The 21,515-nt window shown below is 35.0% G+C and overlaps 1 protein-coding gene across 2 annotated transcripts in view; it reads left to right on the forward strand.

Annotated features, from left to right (window-relative positions):
• Positions 1-21,515, forward strand: part of LOC145266452 (uncharacterized) — a 582,076-nt gene that overhangs the window by 290,260 nt on the left and 270,301 nt on the right. For both annotated transcript variants that reach the window (XM_080122128.1, XM_080122127.1), the window contains exon 19: positions 3,844-3,965. In XM_080122128.1, coding sequence (XP_079978254.1) covers positions 3,844-3,965 — 122 coding nt within the window. The remainder of the gene's footprint in view (positions 1-3,843; positions 3,966-21,515) is intronic.

Here is a 21,515-nt window from a genome sequence, read left to right on the forward strand (position 1 = left end):
CGTATACACACGCGTTCACATACACACATACATGCACGCTCGTGCGCACGCAAACATGCACACATTGGTGACGTCACTTCCTTTTAAGTGAAATTCAGACAGGCGCAGTCAGAACACTGACTCCGGTATAAAAGCCAACAACACGTTTCAACTTCCTCTTTTTCTTTTGCCTTGGCTCTTCGACCAGACAAGGTCGCGTCCACAGCTTGTGGTCTGAAGACACTCCCACGTGGCCGACTGCTATCATGCACGCGTGAATTTACTGAGGTCAGTTTTCCCTCTCATTCTTTCTACATACTGGACTGCTATTTCTCTTTCTACTACATTATCCCATTTCCACGTGCATAGTTGTCAACGACTGAACTGAACACGTGTTTCCCTAAACCATTTTTCCAACGGAAAATAAACGACATGTTTGTTCATTCAACAATTGTGTTTCTTCCTTCTTTCCATTCGTTTCATTAATATATTTTATTTTGTAGCGGTTAGTGTGTAAATAATATTACGCTAGTCCGCAAAAATATTCATCGTTGCTAAACTGCAAATTCCGATTTAGGGAGCAGATTTTTTTTTTTTTTACATCACTATGGCATTCTTGTTGATGTTAAACGATGAAGATTAATTGATAACACTTCAGGATTAATAGTTTATGGTAAAATTAATAATTCAACAAAGATATCATTTTGTTTTTGTTTTTTTAATCTGCTGACTTATAAAACATCTTTATGAATTTTCTCAAATATAACTTGACCCGTTTTTCGTGATACTAAAGTAAGACACGATATCATTCATCATATTCAAATACAAGGACCATCTGTAAATACTCACAGAAGGAGGTCAAACCCCAATAGTTTTCTGTTCGCTACCAGTACGTCAGTCTTCAGAGGATTCCTGTTGGCTAATGTTAATGTTATGCTGCCAACACTATGGCTTCCGTATTTTGGGTTGAAATAACGACCCACTTACAACTGATGATGACCAGCAAAGAATCCACTAACGCTATCCCATTTAGCCCGTCAATCTTTACCTTTATCACGGGTAGTACCTCCTCTAGTTTATGTGGGGAGAGAGTAGTGCTGACCTTTCACACCTTGCCATATTGCCCGGGCACTTTGATGCCACATGTCCTTGCTTCTTGCATCGATAATAGTATATCTCTGGAAGCACCCTGCCTGCTTTGCCCTCGGGCTGCCGGCAGTTACTGGCAAAGTGATTGGGACCTCCACACTTGTGACATCGCATCCTGCTGGTTAGGGATTAAAGGTTGGTGCACAGGTACATGAGGAAGAATTCTGCGTCTCCTAATTGCTGTAGCAACGGGTTCCTCCACTTCTACCTCCTCCGTCATAAGAGCCCGGGCACTCGCAAGAATCTGCTTCAGTCATCCGTTCCATTCTGGAAGATCCCTGCAACTGTTGCCTAACAGAACTGGGGCGCCCTGACAAGAAAGCGCAACCGAGATATCGATCAGAGGGGTTTTCTTCTATTAACTGCGCAAGATCATGCAGGTCAACCAGATATTCATCGACAGTTTCCCCAGGACGGAAACGATGGGAGACAAACTTGTCATATGCAACAAAAGGATCCGGCGCAAAAGCCACGAGGACGGCTCATTTCACTTGCTTCAAATCCGCCCTTTGGTCATGAATTAATCTACGGTATACGGACAGCGCGCCACTTCTTAGTCTGAGTGTTAAAACATGCTCAACATTGTCAACCCCACACATTTTACACACCAGCTGCATCTGTTCCAACCATTTGGACCGTGTGATCAGATGAGATGGCATGAAGATCAGGAATAAGACAGATATCAAATGCTTTGCTTGTCATTTGTAAGCCAAAATAGTGTCCTTCAGCCCCACTCCAAATCTTTCTGGTTGTTCCACGTAAATGTCATAATCGATTAGGGCATGAAGATTTACTGTTTTCACATCCATTTAATGTACAATGAGATCGTACTGGGTAAGCATTTGCATATTTTGTTTTATTTTACTTCAGTCGAAGTTCTCAGAAATTAAGGGCCTTAGACACTCGAGGACAGTGTCTAGTAGGTATTCAAGTTCTCCCCCTTGCATTAGTATGCGAACCGATGTGATGTCGGTTGTTGGAGAGAAAGTTCCTGAATAATCTATTCATTTCGTTTGGTTATAAACCCTTGCGACGAATCTTTCCTTGTATTTGGGATCATCGGAGTTTTCTTTAATTTTGTACACCTATCTACCACTCACTGTCATTTTGCCTTTAGTAAAGACGTTAACTCATAAAAGTTATTTTCTTTTAGAGAATCAATTACCTCGTGCATTGCTTTGACCCAGTGGTGTGCCACTGGGGAAGTAGTGGTGTCTTTGTAGATATGTGGTACACCATATGCGGCTTTGTAGCAGTAGTCAACGTTGATTAGTGTGTGATCAGTTTCGTTCAGAACTACTGTCACATAATCCCTTAAGTAGCTGGGTGGTTTGTGTTCTCGCCTTGGATATATAGCTATCTTTCATGACATTCGTTGGTTGATCAACATTTGGTCGTTTAGGGTCTTTCGATTTTAATTTTTTTTATTAAATCCCGTTGGGAAGATCCTCATCATCGTCACTTCATAGATACGTTTGCATGTGTTCATCGATGTCGAGGAATCTGGTTTGTCTATGTCAATATCCTTTTGCATTTTCTAGGTAGTAGACTAGGTATGTTGTGACGTTGTGAAAATGTTGCGAGTTGCATTGTGAGTGAAAGGCATTAAGAAATAAGCAAAAATTCCAGGGAGGAAATTTAGGATACATGTGGACAAATAGAGAGAAGAAATCTTACTTATTGAACACAAGCAAAAATCATGGGATATTTACAAACAAAGGGAAATAATAAAAAGACACGAGTTATCAAACTTTCAACAGAAAATAATGCTCAAGATGAGAACAGTAGTCTAAAGAATCCTAATAAAGGGAATTGAAGGCTTTAAAATGATATTTCTTTGACCAGAAATCCATTCCCTCTGTAAATTTTAAATACTAGAAGACGATCACTAAGGGTCAGCCAGGCCAAAGAATTAAACGTTTGATCTCTGCTACATATCTTTACTTTTACTTAGTAAACTAAAACAATTATCTAGACCCACAATGCACTCGAGTATAAGGGTCATTAAATATTTGATTTAAGGTACTAAATCTCACACAACAGCAAATAAAAGCTGAATTCCATGTAAGTATACTTGTTATGTATGCCTGTCTCAATTAAGTCGATTGGATCCTTCGTACAATATCAACAGGAGATGGATTCTGCAATTGGCAGTGGATCACAGAATCATATGTCCTTCACCCTCTTAAACTAATTATCTTTGGTCAGATTTTTATTTATTTCCTTTCCTTTGTCCCTCCTTATCACTTCCTGCCATATTTTTCCCTTATCTTGTGAGCTGAACCTATAAACTGAACTTGTTACCTGAACTGTCCTACATCTACTAACTTAAGAGTTCTCACTCATTCATTCGAAATGACCATCAAAGTATTCTGTTCTGCACACATTTTTTATACTGTCCAGATCTCTGAAGTCATCAGATCTAAGCCTGTCTTTAAGACTCACATTACACATCCATTATATTATTCTCGTATCATTTTTCTCCATGCAATGCATGTCCTTCGCCCTCTGCATACACATGCCTTATAAACTCTTCCTTTGTCAACAGTGGCAACGCTCTGCTGATTAGTAATGACAGAGGCTTGCTGAACTCATTATTTTCACTCCTAATTCTTGTAATAATACTAGCACGTTTCCCTTCTTATGCTACATTTCTTTTTCAAATAAAAACTAATATCACTATATTATTATCACTAATATTATTTTATTTTACAGCTGCAAGAAAGATTATGTGGGTAAGAACTGCGAGTCACGTTGGGACGAATGCCAGTTAGCAAACATGTGTGAAAATGGTGGAACTTGTCTCACTGGTAAAGATAAATGCGCATGCACAGCAAGTAAGTGTGTTCTTTTTATTCTAAAATGCACGTTTTCATCACTACATTATACGCGATGCAAACACATATACACATGCATATAATTATGTATTCTATTATACAAAGGCCAGTTGTCTGTGTGTATGTGTGTTAGTATGTACAGTAAAAACTACAAAACAAATACCCACAAAGTTAGTATATTCTTGATCAGTGTTGCCCCGCATGAATAATATCTGAAATTTAGAAACAACATATTCATTCTTTGGAGATCAACTGACCAAAGTTTAGTCGGAGGTGGGGTCATTCATTTTATTTACTAATTTGGATAAAAAATTCTGACTCATTCATTTATTACTAGCAAGCTGCCTTGCTAGTAATAAATATTTAATTATTCTGTCTCTCCATATGAGAGAGAAACATCCCTCTCAGTACCAAGGTGAAGCATCTAAACACACTAGTCATCTTCATCATGTTTTATGCATGCGAGGCATGGACACTGAATGAAGACTTACAAATAAGGATCCAAACGGTAGAAATAAAACGCACCAGAAAACTTCTGGACTCCTTGGCATCTCAATACAAAGACCATGTCGTCAACAATGAAGTCCATAGAAATGTCACTGAACAAGTGCATCACTATGAAAGCCATGACAACCGTGAAAATAAGGAAACAGATGTTATGGGCACATAACACGCTCAGAAGGTCTTACAAAAAAAGGATAAGAAACAAACCAGAGAAAATCATATAGGACAGAGAGAAGAAGAAATGAGCCGACAACATCTTTGATTGGACAGGAAAAGCTTTGATGTTACACAAGCACCTGCCCACAACCACACCAGGTGAAACCAGTCATCCACCATACAGTGCCCTACGACTTCGACAAATATGGGACCAGTAACAGTGATTTAATTGTTATTCACATAATTTTCATCGTAATAGAATCATCTGCAAAACGGCCAATTCAACAGCTTAGATAAGAAAGCTTCTTTTATCTTCTCTTAAAGAGCTCATTCGAAAAGTTGCTATAAATGATTATTAAATAGTAAACATGTCATTATTCACATGTGTATATGTTTAATTCTGATTATGTCATGTGTGGAAGATAACTCTTCAATTGGTCGCACGATTTGAAGTGTGTTTGAAGCATATTTGGTGATTTTGGAAAGGAAAAATATTTACATAACTGGACCAATAATTCGTTTTTCTAATATTTCTAAGTGCATCTCTTAGTATATCACAATTAACTTAACTGCCCTGAGCTTCCATTAAAGTTTCCAGGCAGAACTCGAACCTGAAGGATGTGACGTTCACGGGGACCTTTGAGAGATATGTGAAAATCATCTTGTCCTTAATATATGGCTGTATTTCTTAACTACGGCCACACATAAGCTATCCACTTCAGTGTTGTCTGTAGATGTGACAGAAATCTGCATCCTGCTGCCATACATATCATTGTACCACAGTCACTAACTTATATGTTTGCAGTAAGTGTGACCAAGATCTGTGTCCTGCTTTTATACATATGGTCTTCATACAGTCACCTACTTCTATGTTTCTTTAGGTGTAATACAGATCTGTGTCATGCTGTCATACATATACTCTTAGTGCAGCCACCCATAATACGCTTAGAAGGTCTTACAAAAAAACACCATATAAGGAACAATCCAGGGAAAATCATATGAGACAGACAGAAGAAGAAATGAGCCGATAACATCTTTGATTTGACTGGAAAAGCTTTGATGATACCCAGACACTTTCCCACAACCATACCAGGTGGAGCCAACTGGCCCACCATTCATCCACCATGCAGTGCCCCTACGACTCTGGCGCGTTATGGGACCAGTAACAGTGGTTTAATTATTATCCACATACATCTAATTTTCATCTAATGGAATCATCAGTTCAGCTGGTCGCGCGATTTGAACCCCAGACATGAATCATGTTTGCCTCATTTTCTGGCATTCTCATCAAATGGCCAATCCAACGGTTTAGATATAAAAGCTTCTTTTATCTTCTCTTAAGGAGCTCATTCGAAAGGTTGCTATAAATGATTATTAAATACTAAATATGTCGTTATCCACATGTGTATATGTTTCATTCTGATTACATCATCAGTGTGGAAGATAACTCTTCAATTGGTCGCACGATTTGAAGTGTGTTTGAAGCATATTTGGTGATTTTCGAAAGGAAAAATATTTACATATCTTGGCCAATAATTGGTGTATTCTAAAATTTCTAAGTGCATCTCTTAGGATATCACAATTAACTTAACTGCTACTACTAACTTATATATTTTTCATAAATGCAACACAAAACTATGTCTTGCTACCATACATATCATTGTACTGCAGTCACTCACTTATATGTTATCAGTAAATGTGACACAGATCTGTGCCCTGCTTCTATGCATGTAGTCTTCATACAGTCACCCACTGTTGTTTAGTTAAGTGTAACACAAATCCGCGTCATGCTGTCATACATATAATATTGATGCCACCAACTTATATATTTTTTATAAGTGTGACACAAATCTATGTCTTACTACCATACATATAGTCTTTCTACAGACATTCACTTCTATGTTTTCTTTAGGTGTGACACAGATCTTTATCCTGCTGCCATACACATCATTGTTTGGCAGAAACCATATTCTGTTTCTATAGGTGTAAGAGAGATATGTGTCCTGATGTCATACATATCAATATTATTTTCATGTAACCATCATCTGCTATATTTTCAATAGGTGTGACAGATAAGTGTCTTGCTGTCATACACATAAACTTAATGTAGCTACACAGTTCTATGTTTTCTAAATATGTGACACAGGTTTGTGCTTTCCTGTAGACACCCACTTCTATGTTTTTCATAAGTGTGATACAGATCTGTGTTATGCTGCCATACATATCATCTTTCCACAGCACAAATCTGTGTCCTATTGCTATGCATATAATCTTCCACAACTACCATCACGTTTCCTGCTGCCAGATGGTCTGCCTGCTGCCAACCACTTCTATGTTTCTATAGGTGTGACAGATCTGTTTCCTGCTGCCATACATATCATCTTGCAGCCATCCACGTCTATATTTTCTGGAAATGTGACACAGATATGTGTCTAGTGTAATACATATAATCTTTCTGCAGCTACCCATTTTTATATTTTCTGTATGAGTGACACAGATTCGCATCCTGCTGTCATATATAACATTGTGCTATAGCCAGTCATCTATGTTTTCTGTAGGTTTAACACAGATATGTAATCAGATATGTATAGACTTGTGCCATACATGTCATCTTCCTGCAGCCATATTTTCCATAGGTATGACACAGATTCGCATCCTGCTGCCACAATCATTTTTATTTTTTCTCTGTAGGTGTGACGTAGATTTGTGTCATGCTTATATAAATATGGTCTTTATGAATTTTTATTTTATTTTGTAGTAACCATCTTCTATGTTTTCTATACATGTGGCAGAAATCTGTCTTCTGCTGCCATATATATCACTTTCACGCAATCTTCAACTCCTATGTCTTCCATAAGTTTAACATGTTAATATATTGAGGCAGGGTCTAAAACTTTTTGCTATCTTCAGGAGTTGTGGAACTATTCTACAACAAAGGCTTTTCTTTACAGGAGGACATCAGCTTGAGTAGATTCGGTGGAGGGTAAGCTATTTCCTTGATGAGTGATTCTTGTACTTATTTACTTGCCTCCCCATGAGGGCAGACTTAGTAACAAGGTCTGTTATTGTCATGCTGCCATGCAGATTCTCTTCCGGCAACTATTCACGTTCATGTTTTATTAGGTGCGACACAATTCTGTGTGATGCTGATATACACAGCCTTTCACTTTTAACATTTTTAGTAAGTCTGACATAGACCTGTGTTCTGCTGCCATACATATAGTCTATCCACAGCTATCCACTTCTATGCTTTTGTAGGTGTTCGACAGATCTGTGTCTTGCTCCTATTCATATCAATTTCCCACAGTCACCCACTTCTATTTTTATTTAGGTGTGACATAGATCTGTGTTCTGCTGTCATTATCCAGCAGCTATCCATGTCTGTATTTTCTATAGGAGTGAAATAGATCTGTGCCCTGTTGCCATATATATAGTTTTCCTACAGCCACTCACTTTTATGTTTTTTGTAAGTGTGGCACAGATGTATGTGATATACATCAACTGCATCGGCTTCATAAACGTTAAACAATAAATGTTGATCGCTTCAATTTTTTCTTTATGGAGGAATTCAATGACGCATCTCTAATTCTGACGCACGTCCATCACATGGGTTATTTTCTTGAAACTCTCAGACCATCAATATCTTCAAAAGAGAAATGAAACTTTCAGGTCCTATATGCATGTTCACTCATCATAACAATGTAATTCGCAATCCCCTCTGATCTGTTCAGGCGGAATAAAAAATAAGATGCATTATCTTTGGAACGACCTTCGTACTTTAACATTTTTTATTGAACGACTAGTCTCCAGAACCTTCACCCACCATTCTATAAATCTGACCCTTACCACAATAGCCCCTTATGTTTCAATGGCATTAGTTCTGGTTTGAATGAATAAAAGTGAAATAACTATTTTGATCAACACGGATGGTATCTTCGTCATGTTATTAAGACAAACTTGATAAGTCTACAGTTTTACTGTGAGTCTTTAGCAAAGCAAAAGCAGAAATGTTTCCTCAGAAAAGAGTCACACATGTAAGAAGGTACACACACACACACACGCGCGCGCGCGCACACACACACACACATACACACACACACACACACATATATATATATATATATATATATATATAAAAGTGAACGTGTCTGTCTGTCTGTCTGTCTGTGTACATTTCCCTATGCAATAATTCTGTCAATTTAAAGGCTACAGACTCGAAATTTGATATACAGGAGAGATTGGGGAGATCTTTGTGATCGGTTTTCGGCCAGAAATTTGGCTGTTAGTCAAAATTCAACGATTTGACCTTTGAGAACTCTACCAAACTCCTCCCGCAATTTGGGATCTAAACACTTGAAATTTTAGATATAGGTTCCTTGGACAGGGATCTAATTTAATAACTCAATTTGAACCCAAAACAATAATTGTTAAGGGGTCATAATAGGGGTGAAAGTTAAAAAAAATTGACCCATTTTTTTTGCTCAGCATACACCTACAAACACCCGGGCAACGCCGGGCTGAAATGCTAGTATATCTATAAAAGTGAACGTGTCTGTGTATCTGTCTGTCTGTATATCTGTGTGCTTGTGTGTGTGTACATTTCCCTACGCAATAACTCTGCCAATTTTAAGTCTACAGACTTGAAATTTGATATACAGAGTACTGAAATTTGGGAAAATTTTAGATATAGGTTCGTTAGACATGGATCTAACTTAATAACTTGAGTTGAGCCCAAAACAATAAATTTTAAGGGGTCATAATAGGGGTCAAAGTTTTAAAAATTGACCGCTTTTTTTTTGCTCAACATACACCTCCAAATACCCAGGCAACGCCGGGCACCCATGCTAGTATATATATATATATATATATATATATATATATATATATATATATATATATATATATATATATATATATATAAGAACAAATAAAGAAAAGAAAATATATGATATAAAGAAATATATGAAAATTAAAATTAAAATAAATTAAAAATAATGAAAGAATAAAATTTATAACAGCTAATCGGATAACAAAAATGTAAAAATGTATAAGAAATGGTGTGTGAGACGATAAGCCAGAGAGTGTGAACAAAGTTTCAAAAAACATAATGTATCGGTTATATGTTTCTCTTTTGTGTTCTTTTTTAACGTGCAGTTCTTGCTTTATTGTCTACTCCTTATGTTTGACTTTTTGTATCTATTACTAGGCATGAGGGATGGCGGCGTTACTCGGTCGCAAAATAGGTTTAAATATGCCTTAATTCATCTAGCTTTCGTATATATTATTATAGAGGTCAATTCTCTATCGATTATTCTATGTATTATATTCGTGATTTCAAAAGTAGGCAAATATGACAGATGATAAATAACTAAAAATAAACTTTAACTAACATTAATATTCAAGTACAAATGCGTCGAATAGCAGTTTAAGTTGACTTATTCTTGAGAATTTTTATCTCTTAGCAACTATTTTAACCGATTTATGACCCGTAAAAACGGTTTACAAATAATGCAATGATTTGACCCTCCTTGTGCCTCATTACGACCTTCCGTCTCGAAATAGTTACAGTTTAGAAAAAAATGGAGACAGACAGACATAGTGAGTTTTATAAATGACTAATAGTTCAGCCAGGCTTTGCTAAGGCCCAATGTACTGTCCATAATTTTATATGCATATGCATATATATATATTAAAAAGTTTGATGCATGTCCAGGTAACCTACATCTAAAATTTCAAGTGTTTTAGACCCAAATTCGTGGAAGAGTTTGGTAGAGTTTACAAAGGTCAACTCTTTAAACTTTGACCTCTTGACAGCCAAATTTTCGGCCAAAAACCGATGAAAAATCTTGCTGTATATTTATGTAAAATTTCAAAAATTCCCAAATTGCCTAAATAGTTTGCTAGAGACCGCAAAAATCAAATCTTTTGAACTTTAACCGCTTAGCAGCCAAATCTTTGCTCAAAAACCGATTAAAAGTTTGCCCTATGTCTGACTGCACTTTATGTAAAATTTCAAACGTTTAGACCAAAGATTAGCTGAGTAATTTTGTAGAGACCGCAGAGGTCAATTTTTTCTTAACTTTGACCCCAATTTTGACCCCTTTAACATTTATTTTTTGGGGCTCAAATCCAATTAGAAAGCTGGATTCATGTCCAAGTAACGTACATCTTCAATTTCAAGTATTTAGACTCAAAATTAGTGGAGGAGTTTGGTAGAGTTTCCAAAGATCAAATCGTTGAACTTTGCCTTCTTGACAGCCAAATTTCTGGCGAATAAAGCGAATAAAATAAAATAAAAGAGGATCAAGTGATGATGATAACAAATGAATTCGTGGAAAACAAAATTACGAAGAAAAGAAGAAATAAGACATTAAAAAAGAATAGACAAAAAAGAAACTATGAACTAACGATCTTTTTGTTTTATATTTAAATCTACACTAGAAAGAAAAAAACAGTACTTATGCAGTGTTTTTTTTTACCGAGATTTTTCCGAACATTCATGAGCGGTTCCGGGCAGATATCGATAAGAACCGGCATATGCTGAGCCGCTTAACCGATCGAATTCAAGTTAGTAAACGCTAAAAAAAAAAATAAAAAAATCAATGAATTATTTTTTTGTCAAAAGTTCTTTTTTTTTTGTCAATGTTTCCAGATAATTAAGATAATGAATCTATAAGCTTTGCTTAGTCACACACGCGACTACGAACCATGTCTAGAAAATGTGGAAGGAAGCAAAGCAAAGAAACAAAATCGAATGTGGAACCAATAGGCAATTATTAGAAAGCTATATGGCAGAGTTCATGTGGAGACAAAAATTCAAAGCTCCTTACGTCTACATAATGAACCAGGTAGCTCAATATTACCCTAAGCTTCCATTTTCTCTACGCCCTCTTCTCTACCCTCTGATCATCGTCTGTTCTTGCAGCAAAAGAAAATTTGTAAACTACCCTCTTCATTAAAAAATCATTAAAAATTAAAACAAAACAAAAACATAAACATCGGCAGCAAAAATTAATAACTAACCAGAAAAGAATCATGGCAATTCTCCCCCCCGAAAAAAAAAACAATAAAGGCGCCCAAACAACAATAAAAAAAAAAGTTTTTAATTAAAAGGCTTCATAAAAAAACATCTACAAGTTTTTTTTTCATATTTTGTTTAAATTCTTTTACTTCGTTTTCGTTTTCTTGTTAAAATAAAAGTTTAACATTACCAGTGTTGTTTTAAATATTTTCTCCTTAACATATATTAGCAACTATTTTGCGTTATTTAGGATTTTCCATCGGCATGTTCCGATTATTCCCGATATCTGCTCCGAGACGCTCGTGAATGTTCGAAAAGGTTTGAAAAAATCGCGGTAACAAAACTGCATAAGTACCGAAAAAAAATTAATGCGGTTTTTACAGTTTTGTTTCATCATATCTGGTTTGAAATTAACACATGTAAAAGGAAAAGAAATTTTCGTTTCTTCCATTTTTCATTCTGGTTTGTGGGTATATTTATATAAAACAAAAATTTAAAAATAGAATAGACTGTTACGAGCCGAGGAAAAAGCAAATCCCAACAAATACTTTTTTTATTAAATATCGTAACATTACATAAAAAGCTACATCCAATCGTACTTTAATCTTTAAATCAAATGTTCACTTTCAGAACATTTAAATGCAAAACACGGCAATTCACAAAAGAATGTACCTTCGTTATTATAATCCTAAATGAAAGTTTTCTTGTTTTCATTATGGTAAACTGGCCAATGATATTGTCAAAATCTATTTGTCTTGTAAATTCGTTTTCAATGTACAGAGTAGCCAGATCTGATAGTCTCGACTGACTCATAGTTGACCGGGGGGGGGGTAATTTTTTATAAGTTTCATTTTGGATAAACTTCTTTCACACGATGCCACAAAAAACACATATTGCCAGAAGGAATTTTAGAGCCAACATAAGATATGGCAATAACTCAATAAAGTTCCACTTGATGATAAACTGTAGGAATTGCAGTGCAGTTCAGTGCTTGTCTCCCTCCAAGTTTATTTCATCTGCTTGTAGCCATCGCCTTAAACGTGGAATTTCTAGACAAAGGTCTTCTACAGATAGCTCATCATACACAGCTGTGAGCTTGGTATTGCTTACTCGCTGGCACAAATAATATGATATGGCTGAACGGATGAAAAAGTACACAAAATGTCATTCACTGTCTGTACTCTGGTATCCAACTCCATATGGAAACGGTCCAGACACTCATTGCTTCCTTAGTCTCTTGCTACAATGATAATCCAGCATCTCTTGCCTCATCTCCTGGAATTTTGTTCTTTTTTCTGATTCACCTCTCTGTAGAGATTCTAAGTTCTTCACATTTTGCAAGTGCTTGCTGAGCGGCATTGTCAACAACATTCGTACGTTGCTCTTTCAAAAAGATCTTGAGAACCCTTAGTTTGATAGCAACCATGCCCAGGGTAATACCTGGTGTTTGCACGTACTCCTGAGTAACGTTGTTATTGTAAATTTTAAAATGTACTTAGCATCGCTATCCTAGAGTAAAGTTTATCCTGTGTACACAGTTGTTCGCTATTTCTCTCCTACAATTTAATAGATGTTGTGGTTCTTTAGGCATAATATACATGGATAATCTAGGTCCCTACATGTACTTGCTTGTCTTATTATTTTCCATTCGACTAGCGGCAAACGTACACTTTCTTTGAGTTCCCAGTATTGGTTTGCTAGTGCTGGTTTCATTCTGTGTTTTTTTGTTTGTTTGTTTTGAACGTACTTTTATGGTCATAAAACCTGGTTTTGAAATCTAAGGAGGTCATACCTACGTAATATTTCTGGTTATTTGGGTTTTCTTTTGCAAATATAGTGGTCTGGTAAACTATGCTTTTGGTTAAACATTTGTTTTGAAATGAGCAGAGTGTGCGGGATCTACAGTTTCATTTATCCTGTTCATTGTTAGTATTTTTATTTTTATTTCTATTTGGGTTATTTTTGTTTGGGTTTGGTCTATTATTATTATTATTATTATTATTATTATTATCATTATTATTATTATTATTATTAATATTATTATTTTCGCATCATTTGTATGATAACTTTAGGTCATTTTTGTTGAAGATTTTGTGTCGGGGATTGGTTACGGGAAAGTGCTTTTCGATGAGATCTAGAAATTTCTGGCCAAGTTTTGTATCTAACATTTGATTGTATGGCGCCATATATAAGATTATATTCCTTTTTATTCTATTTTTAATTTTACTGTAGTTATCGGTGTTTTGTTGCTTGTATTTGATATCAAATTTTTGTACCCACTATTAAGGCTGTATTGTAGATGTTGATTGGACTGTTTAATACGTTTTCATCACTTGAGTTATATATATATATATATATATATATATATATATATATATATATATGTTTGTGGCAACTTAACAAAAGTCGTATGAAAGATGGCGGCCATGAACAGATGTAAAAAATAAAACTGAACGCAAATTTCAGCGAAACGAAACTAGCGAGTCGACTTGTAGCGTCTATCCCGGAATTAAAATTTGACAGGGACCTTCATTTTCATAGCATGTGTCACAACACTGACTTTGAAATTTCACTATTTTTATAAAAAATCCAATTAAAATTGATATATTTATATGAAATACATTGAAAGAAAAGTAAATACATGAATTATAATTTTAATTATGAATCACAACTAGCTAAATATCTAAACTTTTACTGCATTGATTAAACCAAAATTGTAAAAAAAGCTAATTAGCAACTAAGTCTTTTAAATTTCACAATTTTAAAAGATATGTGGAGATGTATTACACAATATAACAACTTGATACAAGTTACAGAACCATGTATTTTAATTTTTTTATTAGACGCAATAATATAAACTTATAATAGAACTAAATTGTTCTGTATAATTTCCTTTTTAGGAAAATGCAGGTCTAATTTGCTAGCACGATGACTTTGTAATAATGTGCCTATGTCTTGCTTCCTGCCCATGTACAACTTTTTGAGAAAAATCAATCAAATTTGACCAGTGTGTGGCTGCAAAACTGATAGCAGTAATGTTTTCTTTTTTTTTTTTTTTAATTGTTCTCTATTTCTGGAAAAAACAACAACACACACACCAAAATAATTATATGAAAACACTTATTTGTTTATATTTTTGCGATGTAATATAAATAAAACTAACTATTGTTTGGGTAAATTAAGAAAACTAATAAAATTGAATGGAATTTATTTACCTAATAGACAAAATCGTTTGAATGCCATCTTTTCTCATATCCAATTCATCTGAGTTTATCATCGATATTATATTTTCCAGGAGTAGTGCAAAAGCACTATATTTTGAACTGTTTAAAACAGTAATTTCGAATTCAGTTAACTGTTTTGTTCTCTGAATCATATTAAAATATACCGTTGTTTGTTTAAAAGATATTGTCAGTTTGATCTCAAACCAACTAACTGCGTACACTTGGATGACAAATTTGACCAGAATGTTTAATTTATCATAGTGTTTGAGGATAGACAACTCTAGTCCATAAACATATTAATCTTCTTGATTCAAGGGCCCAATTTTCTAAGTTAACTTCTCCACCAGAAATGGCAGCAGCATACTCAAAAAGTAGCCTCTGGTCTTCACACTTAAATTATTTGTTTCTTCTGCTGTCAGATAATAATGATTGGGAGGGATACTAATTTTTTAGAATTCTACTTGAGGCATATCTTGATAATTATTGATACAAAATTTCCCCAAAGGACCAGTGAATGTTGTTAGTCTTTTTCTTGTTCCATTAATTCATTTAAAAATTGCTGTAAATGGCAGTTCTTCTAGTGGAACCTAAAAATTGGAAACTTTGCATGTTTAATAATAGAGCCAGATTACATAATAAATACGAATATATTTTTTTATTTTCCACATAAAAGGAACATAATTGAAGGTGAATCTAAAGAATTAATTTTACCGCCTTAATAGGAGGACAAGTGCAGATTATGTGCCTTGTTTGACAATTTTATGTCTTGCACTTTACTGCAAAGTCATCACATCTCAAGGCAGAAAGTTTACAGCTACAAGAAGATATATCAAACAGTCTGTCTAGCTGTTCCTTCATTCTTTTTACTTTGATTGCTGCAAGATATTTCCTGTCCATCTGTTTGGCCCTCTTATAGCAAAATATATTGACCTTCTGTCCTATATAATGTTACCTTAACAAGAGTATTTGTGGATTAACTGCTTGCCGAATACTAATTATTTTCTTGTCAATTAACTTAGAAATCTCACTATTTTTTAAGTGGAATAACTGGTTTTCGAAGAAATAACTAAGCTGGATGACTTGTCGTGAAGTTGGGGGTGCTGTTTCATCCAACTGACAAGGTGGACCAGCAAATTTTGTGAACCACGGGTTAAAACTGAATGTCGTGCTTTTACTGACATTCTAATTTGAAAAGTAAAATAAATAAACGGATTATAACTGAAGGAAACCGTATTAGGCTATCTTCCAATTTCAAACGTAAAAAAATAAGTGCTAATTATAAGAAATAATGAAAAACTTTGTAGAGTTGAATTAGACGTATTGAAGAGAGAGGACCAAACCAAATCAGAGGCATAGTAGTGTTTAGTTTAGACAGTTTTAGCAGATTTTAGCTCCTCTTGCGATAACATGAATTTATCCATAAAGAGATTCATTCTTGCTGTAGCTGTGCCATTTTAAACGAGTGTTTAGTGTTTAGAGTTTGAAAACCCAGTGCTTGTGCATCTATGTTACTATGCGGTTTTTAATAGTATTTTCAAGTTAAATTTAATTTTTATGAAATTTTTGTTTATTAAATTTTCAGGTGAAAGTACAGAATAGTTAATACAACCTCCTTCCCATATTAAGAATGGCTTTCTAAATAAAAAAGTTATTTTATCATAATAACATACATACATAAATAACGAAAACCCTATAAAGGATTTTCCTTATTTACTCGTATTAATCTTATTATTTACTCGTATTAATCGTGTGGGTTATCTGATTTTAAAACTATAATTTTAGAAGAAAAGCACTGCTTAAAAACAATTACTCCCTAAAAGTAAAAAAAATAAAATTTGACACTAATTTTCTGCAAAGTATTTTTTATTAAGTAGAAAAACTTGAAAATTTACGTGGTTATGTTTCGTAAAGAATGTGTACAATAAAATTTATGGACTATTTTTAAATTTTTTTTGCTTTAATATAAAACTGGAATATTATCATATTTTAATAAAAATTTCAAATAGAATTTGATGTGAAATATTAGGTTGGTGCAAAAATAATGGCATTTTTTGACGTTTAAATGAACTTCAAAAAATACCATTATTTTTGCACCAACCCAATAAAAAACATTAAAAAAACATAAAGCGAATATGTTTAAATTCACTGCAGACACTTGAAATATAATAGTATATATTTTAAACAAGTCTTTTTCGTTTTTCCTTTCGAAATAATTAAGCCTAAATCGTAATGTTTTCAAATTAAATAATAAAAAAACGTTAATTTTCAATATCAATAACGAGCGTGGTTTGCGACGGTGAAATCTAAAATGTTTCCACCCCCAAAAAGTTCCTGAAATGAAAAAGCGAACTTTGGTCACTATTATTTAAAAAAAGATAATTTTGCCTTTACACTTAATATTTATTTTATTAGTTCATTATCCTCACTCATTTATTTGAAAATGTAGTTTAAAACATATTCTAAATAATGATTCCGTTTTCTTAACAGTACGGATTGTTTTGATGACGGGACGTTTTTAACAATTCACCGAAAAACTTTTAATCGCTTCAATTTTTCAACTTTTAAAGTCATTTCCTCAAGCAAAGATAACGATTTGGAGAAAAATATTTTGTTTAGGTCTTTTCTATGTCAAACCCCAACTATCATCATCATTGCCTCACCGGGGTTCCAAAATCGACCTGCCCTATTACAGCAGTTCGTAGACAACACGTGGCAATTCTCCAGGCGACTTCAGAATGTCGAGACCAAATATAGTATCTTTGGCAGAGAACTTTTAGCCGCTTATTTTGCGGTCAAGCATTTTCGCTACATGCTAGAAGGATCCGACTTCACTCACGGTGGATGTGTATCTGGCTGAACTAAAAAAGCTATTGGTCCTTTTTAGAGGGATGTCAGACAAAGGCTATCGCACGCCTTACTCGCCAAACCCGGCAAGCATTCACCCAGAGAAGCTCGTCATTTGGACTACATTTCTCAGTTCACTTCAGACATAAAATACATCAAAGGTACTGAGATCATTGTCGCTGACACATTATCACGCATGTACATTGATGCCATTCAGCCTACCGATAGTATCAATCTCAAACAGATCGTCGCCGATGAAAAGGATGATGAGGAGTTGAATAACTTGATATTCTGTTGTCTCTTTATCGATATACTGTCTAGTAGGAGGGTAGTTTAGCGTCTACCCCGGAACTAAAATTTGACAGCGACCTTTTTGATGTGTCACCGTTTCCGGAGAGCTCCCATAAAGAGGACAAAAAAACTGTGACGCAAAATTTGAGTTGTCACTCTTCCTCTTTTTCTGCCAGACCGTCGATGAGGTGAGCCGTGCTTTTCGCAGCTGCGGACTTTTGCACGCACTCGATATACACCAAAGACACTACGATAGTTCTCCCAAATGAAACCAAGAAATATTTTCCTTATTTCTCCGCTTCACTTTCTACGCGAACTGCCTTTATAAAGAAAAACATTTACTTTCTGTTTTCTCTTCGAATGTTACACCAAAAAGGAATATTTACCCAGTTAATAAGGATTTCTCCTTTTTCAATGGACACTAAAAAAAAAAAAAAAAAAAAAATGAGCGTAACCTAAAGAAACGGTAAACAAATTTACACTTCCTTTAATAAGCCAAGTCTGAGTATTTGTTTCTATTAATTTTTCTAAAAAATTATTTTAAGGGAACTGTTTGTCATTTTTGTCTGGCGAGCAGGTCGCTTCAGACTGTACAGCTTAGCAAGAAAAAACAACTCGACTGCTGATAACAACAACTAATAATAAGCGTGTTTTAATTTTTAACTACTCTCTACTTGTTATGAATATGTTAATAATGAAACGAAATGACTAAGAAATGTTTAAAATGCAATACGTATTAGATATGTTTGAAGCCGAAACAACGCATTATTACAAAATAAACATATTTATTTTGTTTGAAATTTATATTGGAATTCATAAATATATTCTGAAGGTAACCTTCATCTTCAGTATATCTGTGGAGAAAGAAGTGGCTTACCGTTAAAGCGGCTGCGCGTTTGTGTCTGCAGAGCACAAATTGAGAATCAAGATGGCGCCCGCAGGCTTTTATGTGGAAAAAAGGCTCGGGGAATCTCGTACCCTGGTTCCATAAATAACGAGGAAAGGAAAGCGGGAGGACAGACGATTTTTAGTCACTAAAGCGAACGGACGTGTGTAAAAGAAGAGGTAGAAGAAAAGAGTGTGGTGAACGACACAAACAATGACTCGATTGAAAGTAGAGTTGTAACGAACACAAGCTATTCCGGCATGACGTCAGGATTTGACCCCAAGCTAATTCTCCTATTTGACGGCAGTAGCACTGATCACTCAGTGCAGAAATGGGTGGAAAAAGCAGAATTAATATGTCAGCTCAGTGGGGTGAAGCGTATGGAATGCGTGGTCCCAATGCACCTGACTGGGGGAGCATATGCAGTATACCAGCAGTTGGCTGATGAGAAGAAAATAGATTTCGCCTGCATCAAGCGCGCCCTTTTTACAGCATTTGCGTTAGATCCAGTTACTGCATGGAAGGAATTCATGGCCCGAAAATTACATCCCGGGGAAACGGTGGATGTGTATCTGGCTGAACTAAAAAAGCTATCGGTCCTTTTTAGAGGGATGTTAGACAAAGGCTTGGTGTGCGCCTTTGTTGCAGGATTACCTAAGAGTGTGGAAGATCTGCTCCGTGCCTCATCCCAAGTGGACGAGATGGACATATCGGAAGTATTGGCGCGGGCACGAGCAATACTAAAGAAAAGCCCTAACACTATAGACCAAGCGGCAGCTGTACAACCATCACAGATTGGATTGCAGGAATGGGCGCAGCTACAACCTGCTATAAGTGTGGAGGACCCAACCATTTGGCCCGTGATTGTCTTTCGTCACGTCAATCAACTCGGAAACTTGTATTCCGCAATCATTATTTGATAAATACTGAAATGTTCATTAAAATTGGTTAATTTCCTGATTTTTGGTGAATTTTTAAGTAAAGGAACAGGAGCGTCGGCATTCATTTTGCCCGTACCTACCATTTTTCCATGAATATCTGAGAGGAAAGCGACCACATGTGGTTAATTTAAATCAAATTTCAATCACGTAGTTACATTATCAATAATCACGTGATTTAATCTATCTAAAATTTACCCATATTGTAAACACATTCTGTTTACATTAAGCGAGACCACGGCCTGTCGTGGTGAGACAAAAAAGTTCCTTTTAGTGATGTCACATGACGGCAGGCGGTGATAAATATATGCCTCCAAATAAAAATATGGCAACATCGGTACAAAGAAAACCACCTTTTTATTATAGAAAAATTAAGTATAATGTTATAATTAAAAAGAGATATATAAAAACATGCATGGGTACAATAAACATATTATACCAAAATGTTGAAGCAATCGGTCCAGTGCTTATTTAGACTATTAATAACGATCGAACAAAGAATTACATATTTATATATGTAGATTTATCAGCATTTTTTCTTGACAAAAAAGCTTTACTTAATTTTTACACATTTTTTGTTAATTAATTTCATTATTTTAAATGTTATCTAGCGAATTTATGCAAATTTTCATTTTTTACACAAGTAAAATTAATTTACATATTTTGATGTTATTATAATCTATAGATTTTAGTTTAGAAACAATATTTTATCATCAGCAATGAAAAATTCAGTTACAGATTTTAGTTTAAAGTTTAAAGACAATATTTTATCATCTTAGCATCAGCAATTAAAAATTCAGCTAAAAAATGAAAAGAATCGATTTTGGAATTGGAAATTAGGCCCAGATGTTTTCGATTCTAATACCGATACCAGTACCTCTTCCCTATATTCCGACTTTTCCAATTCTACTTAATTTTCCAAAAACTAGTTCAGATGCTATCGAATCTATTGTGGTCAATTTTGTACTAATATTGCTGAGTAAGGTATTAACTAATCCTCCTCCAAGTATGGACATAATAACAACATGTATTCAATGAACTGTTAACAACATTTATAACCTGTTGACTTAAAATTAGTGCTTTATGTCAAACTGATGGTTTTTTTTTTTTTTTTTTTTTTTTTTTACAAAGGCATCACCACATTATCAAGGCCCAGAGGCCACTCAAGGATAAGGGTTAAAGAGTGTACAGTAGAAATTGGTCAATATAGTAATCATTAGTAATGAAAATTTGGTAAATTTAATAACTTATATGGAACGGCTCATCAAGAACTTATTTACTTTAGACTTGAACACAACCATATTGTAGTCAGCCGGAAAGCAGGAAAACGGAAGACAATTCCACAGGCGTGCAGTTCTAAGAAAGAAGCCTTGTTCATGGAATCTACGTTTAGGTTTAGGCACAGATAAAGAGTGGGGGAAATTATTGATAGTGTTTACAGCTAGACGAGTGTTTCTTGTGAAAGTTTGGCGAGGGGGGACCATAGATTGAAGCTCAGTTGAACAATTTCCATGAAAATAACGATACATCAGAGACAAACTCGCAACATCTCTTCTGTAAGATAGAGGTTGCAAGGAGGAGAAAAGGACATCTCCTACGAGGCTACGAAGTCTATTTTGAACTCTATCAAGGCAGGACAAGTCCTTTCTAGCAGCTCCTGCCCAGATGTGGCAACAGTATTCTACC

Source organism: Euprymna scolopes, chromosome 41 (assembly GCF_053919585.1).
Source record: "Euprymna scolopes isolate OS-2025 chromosome 41, ASM5391958v1, whole genome shotgun sequence".
Classification (NCBI taxonomy): Eukaryota; Metazoa; Mollusca; class Cephalopoda; order Sepiida; family Sepiolidae; genus Euprymna; species Euprymna scolopes.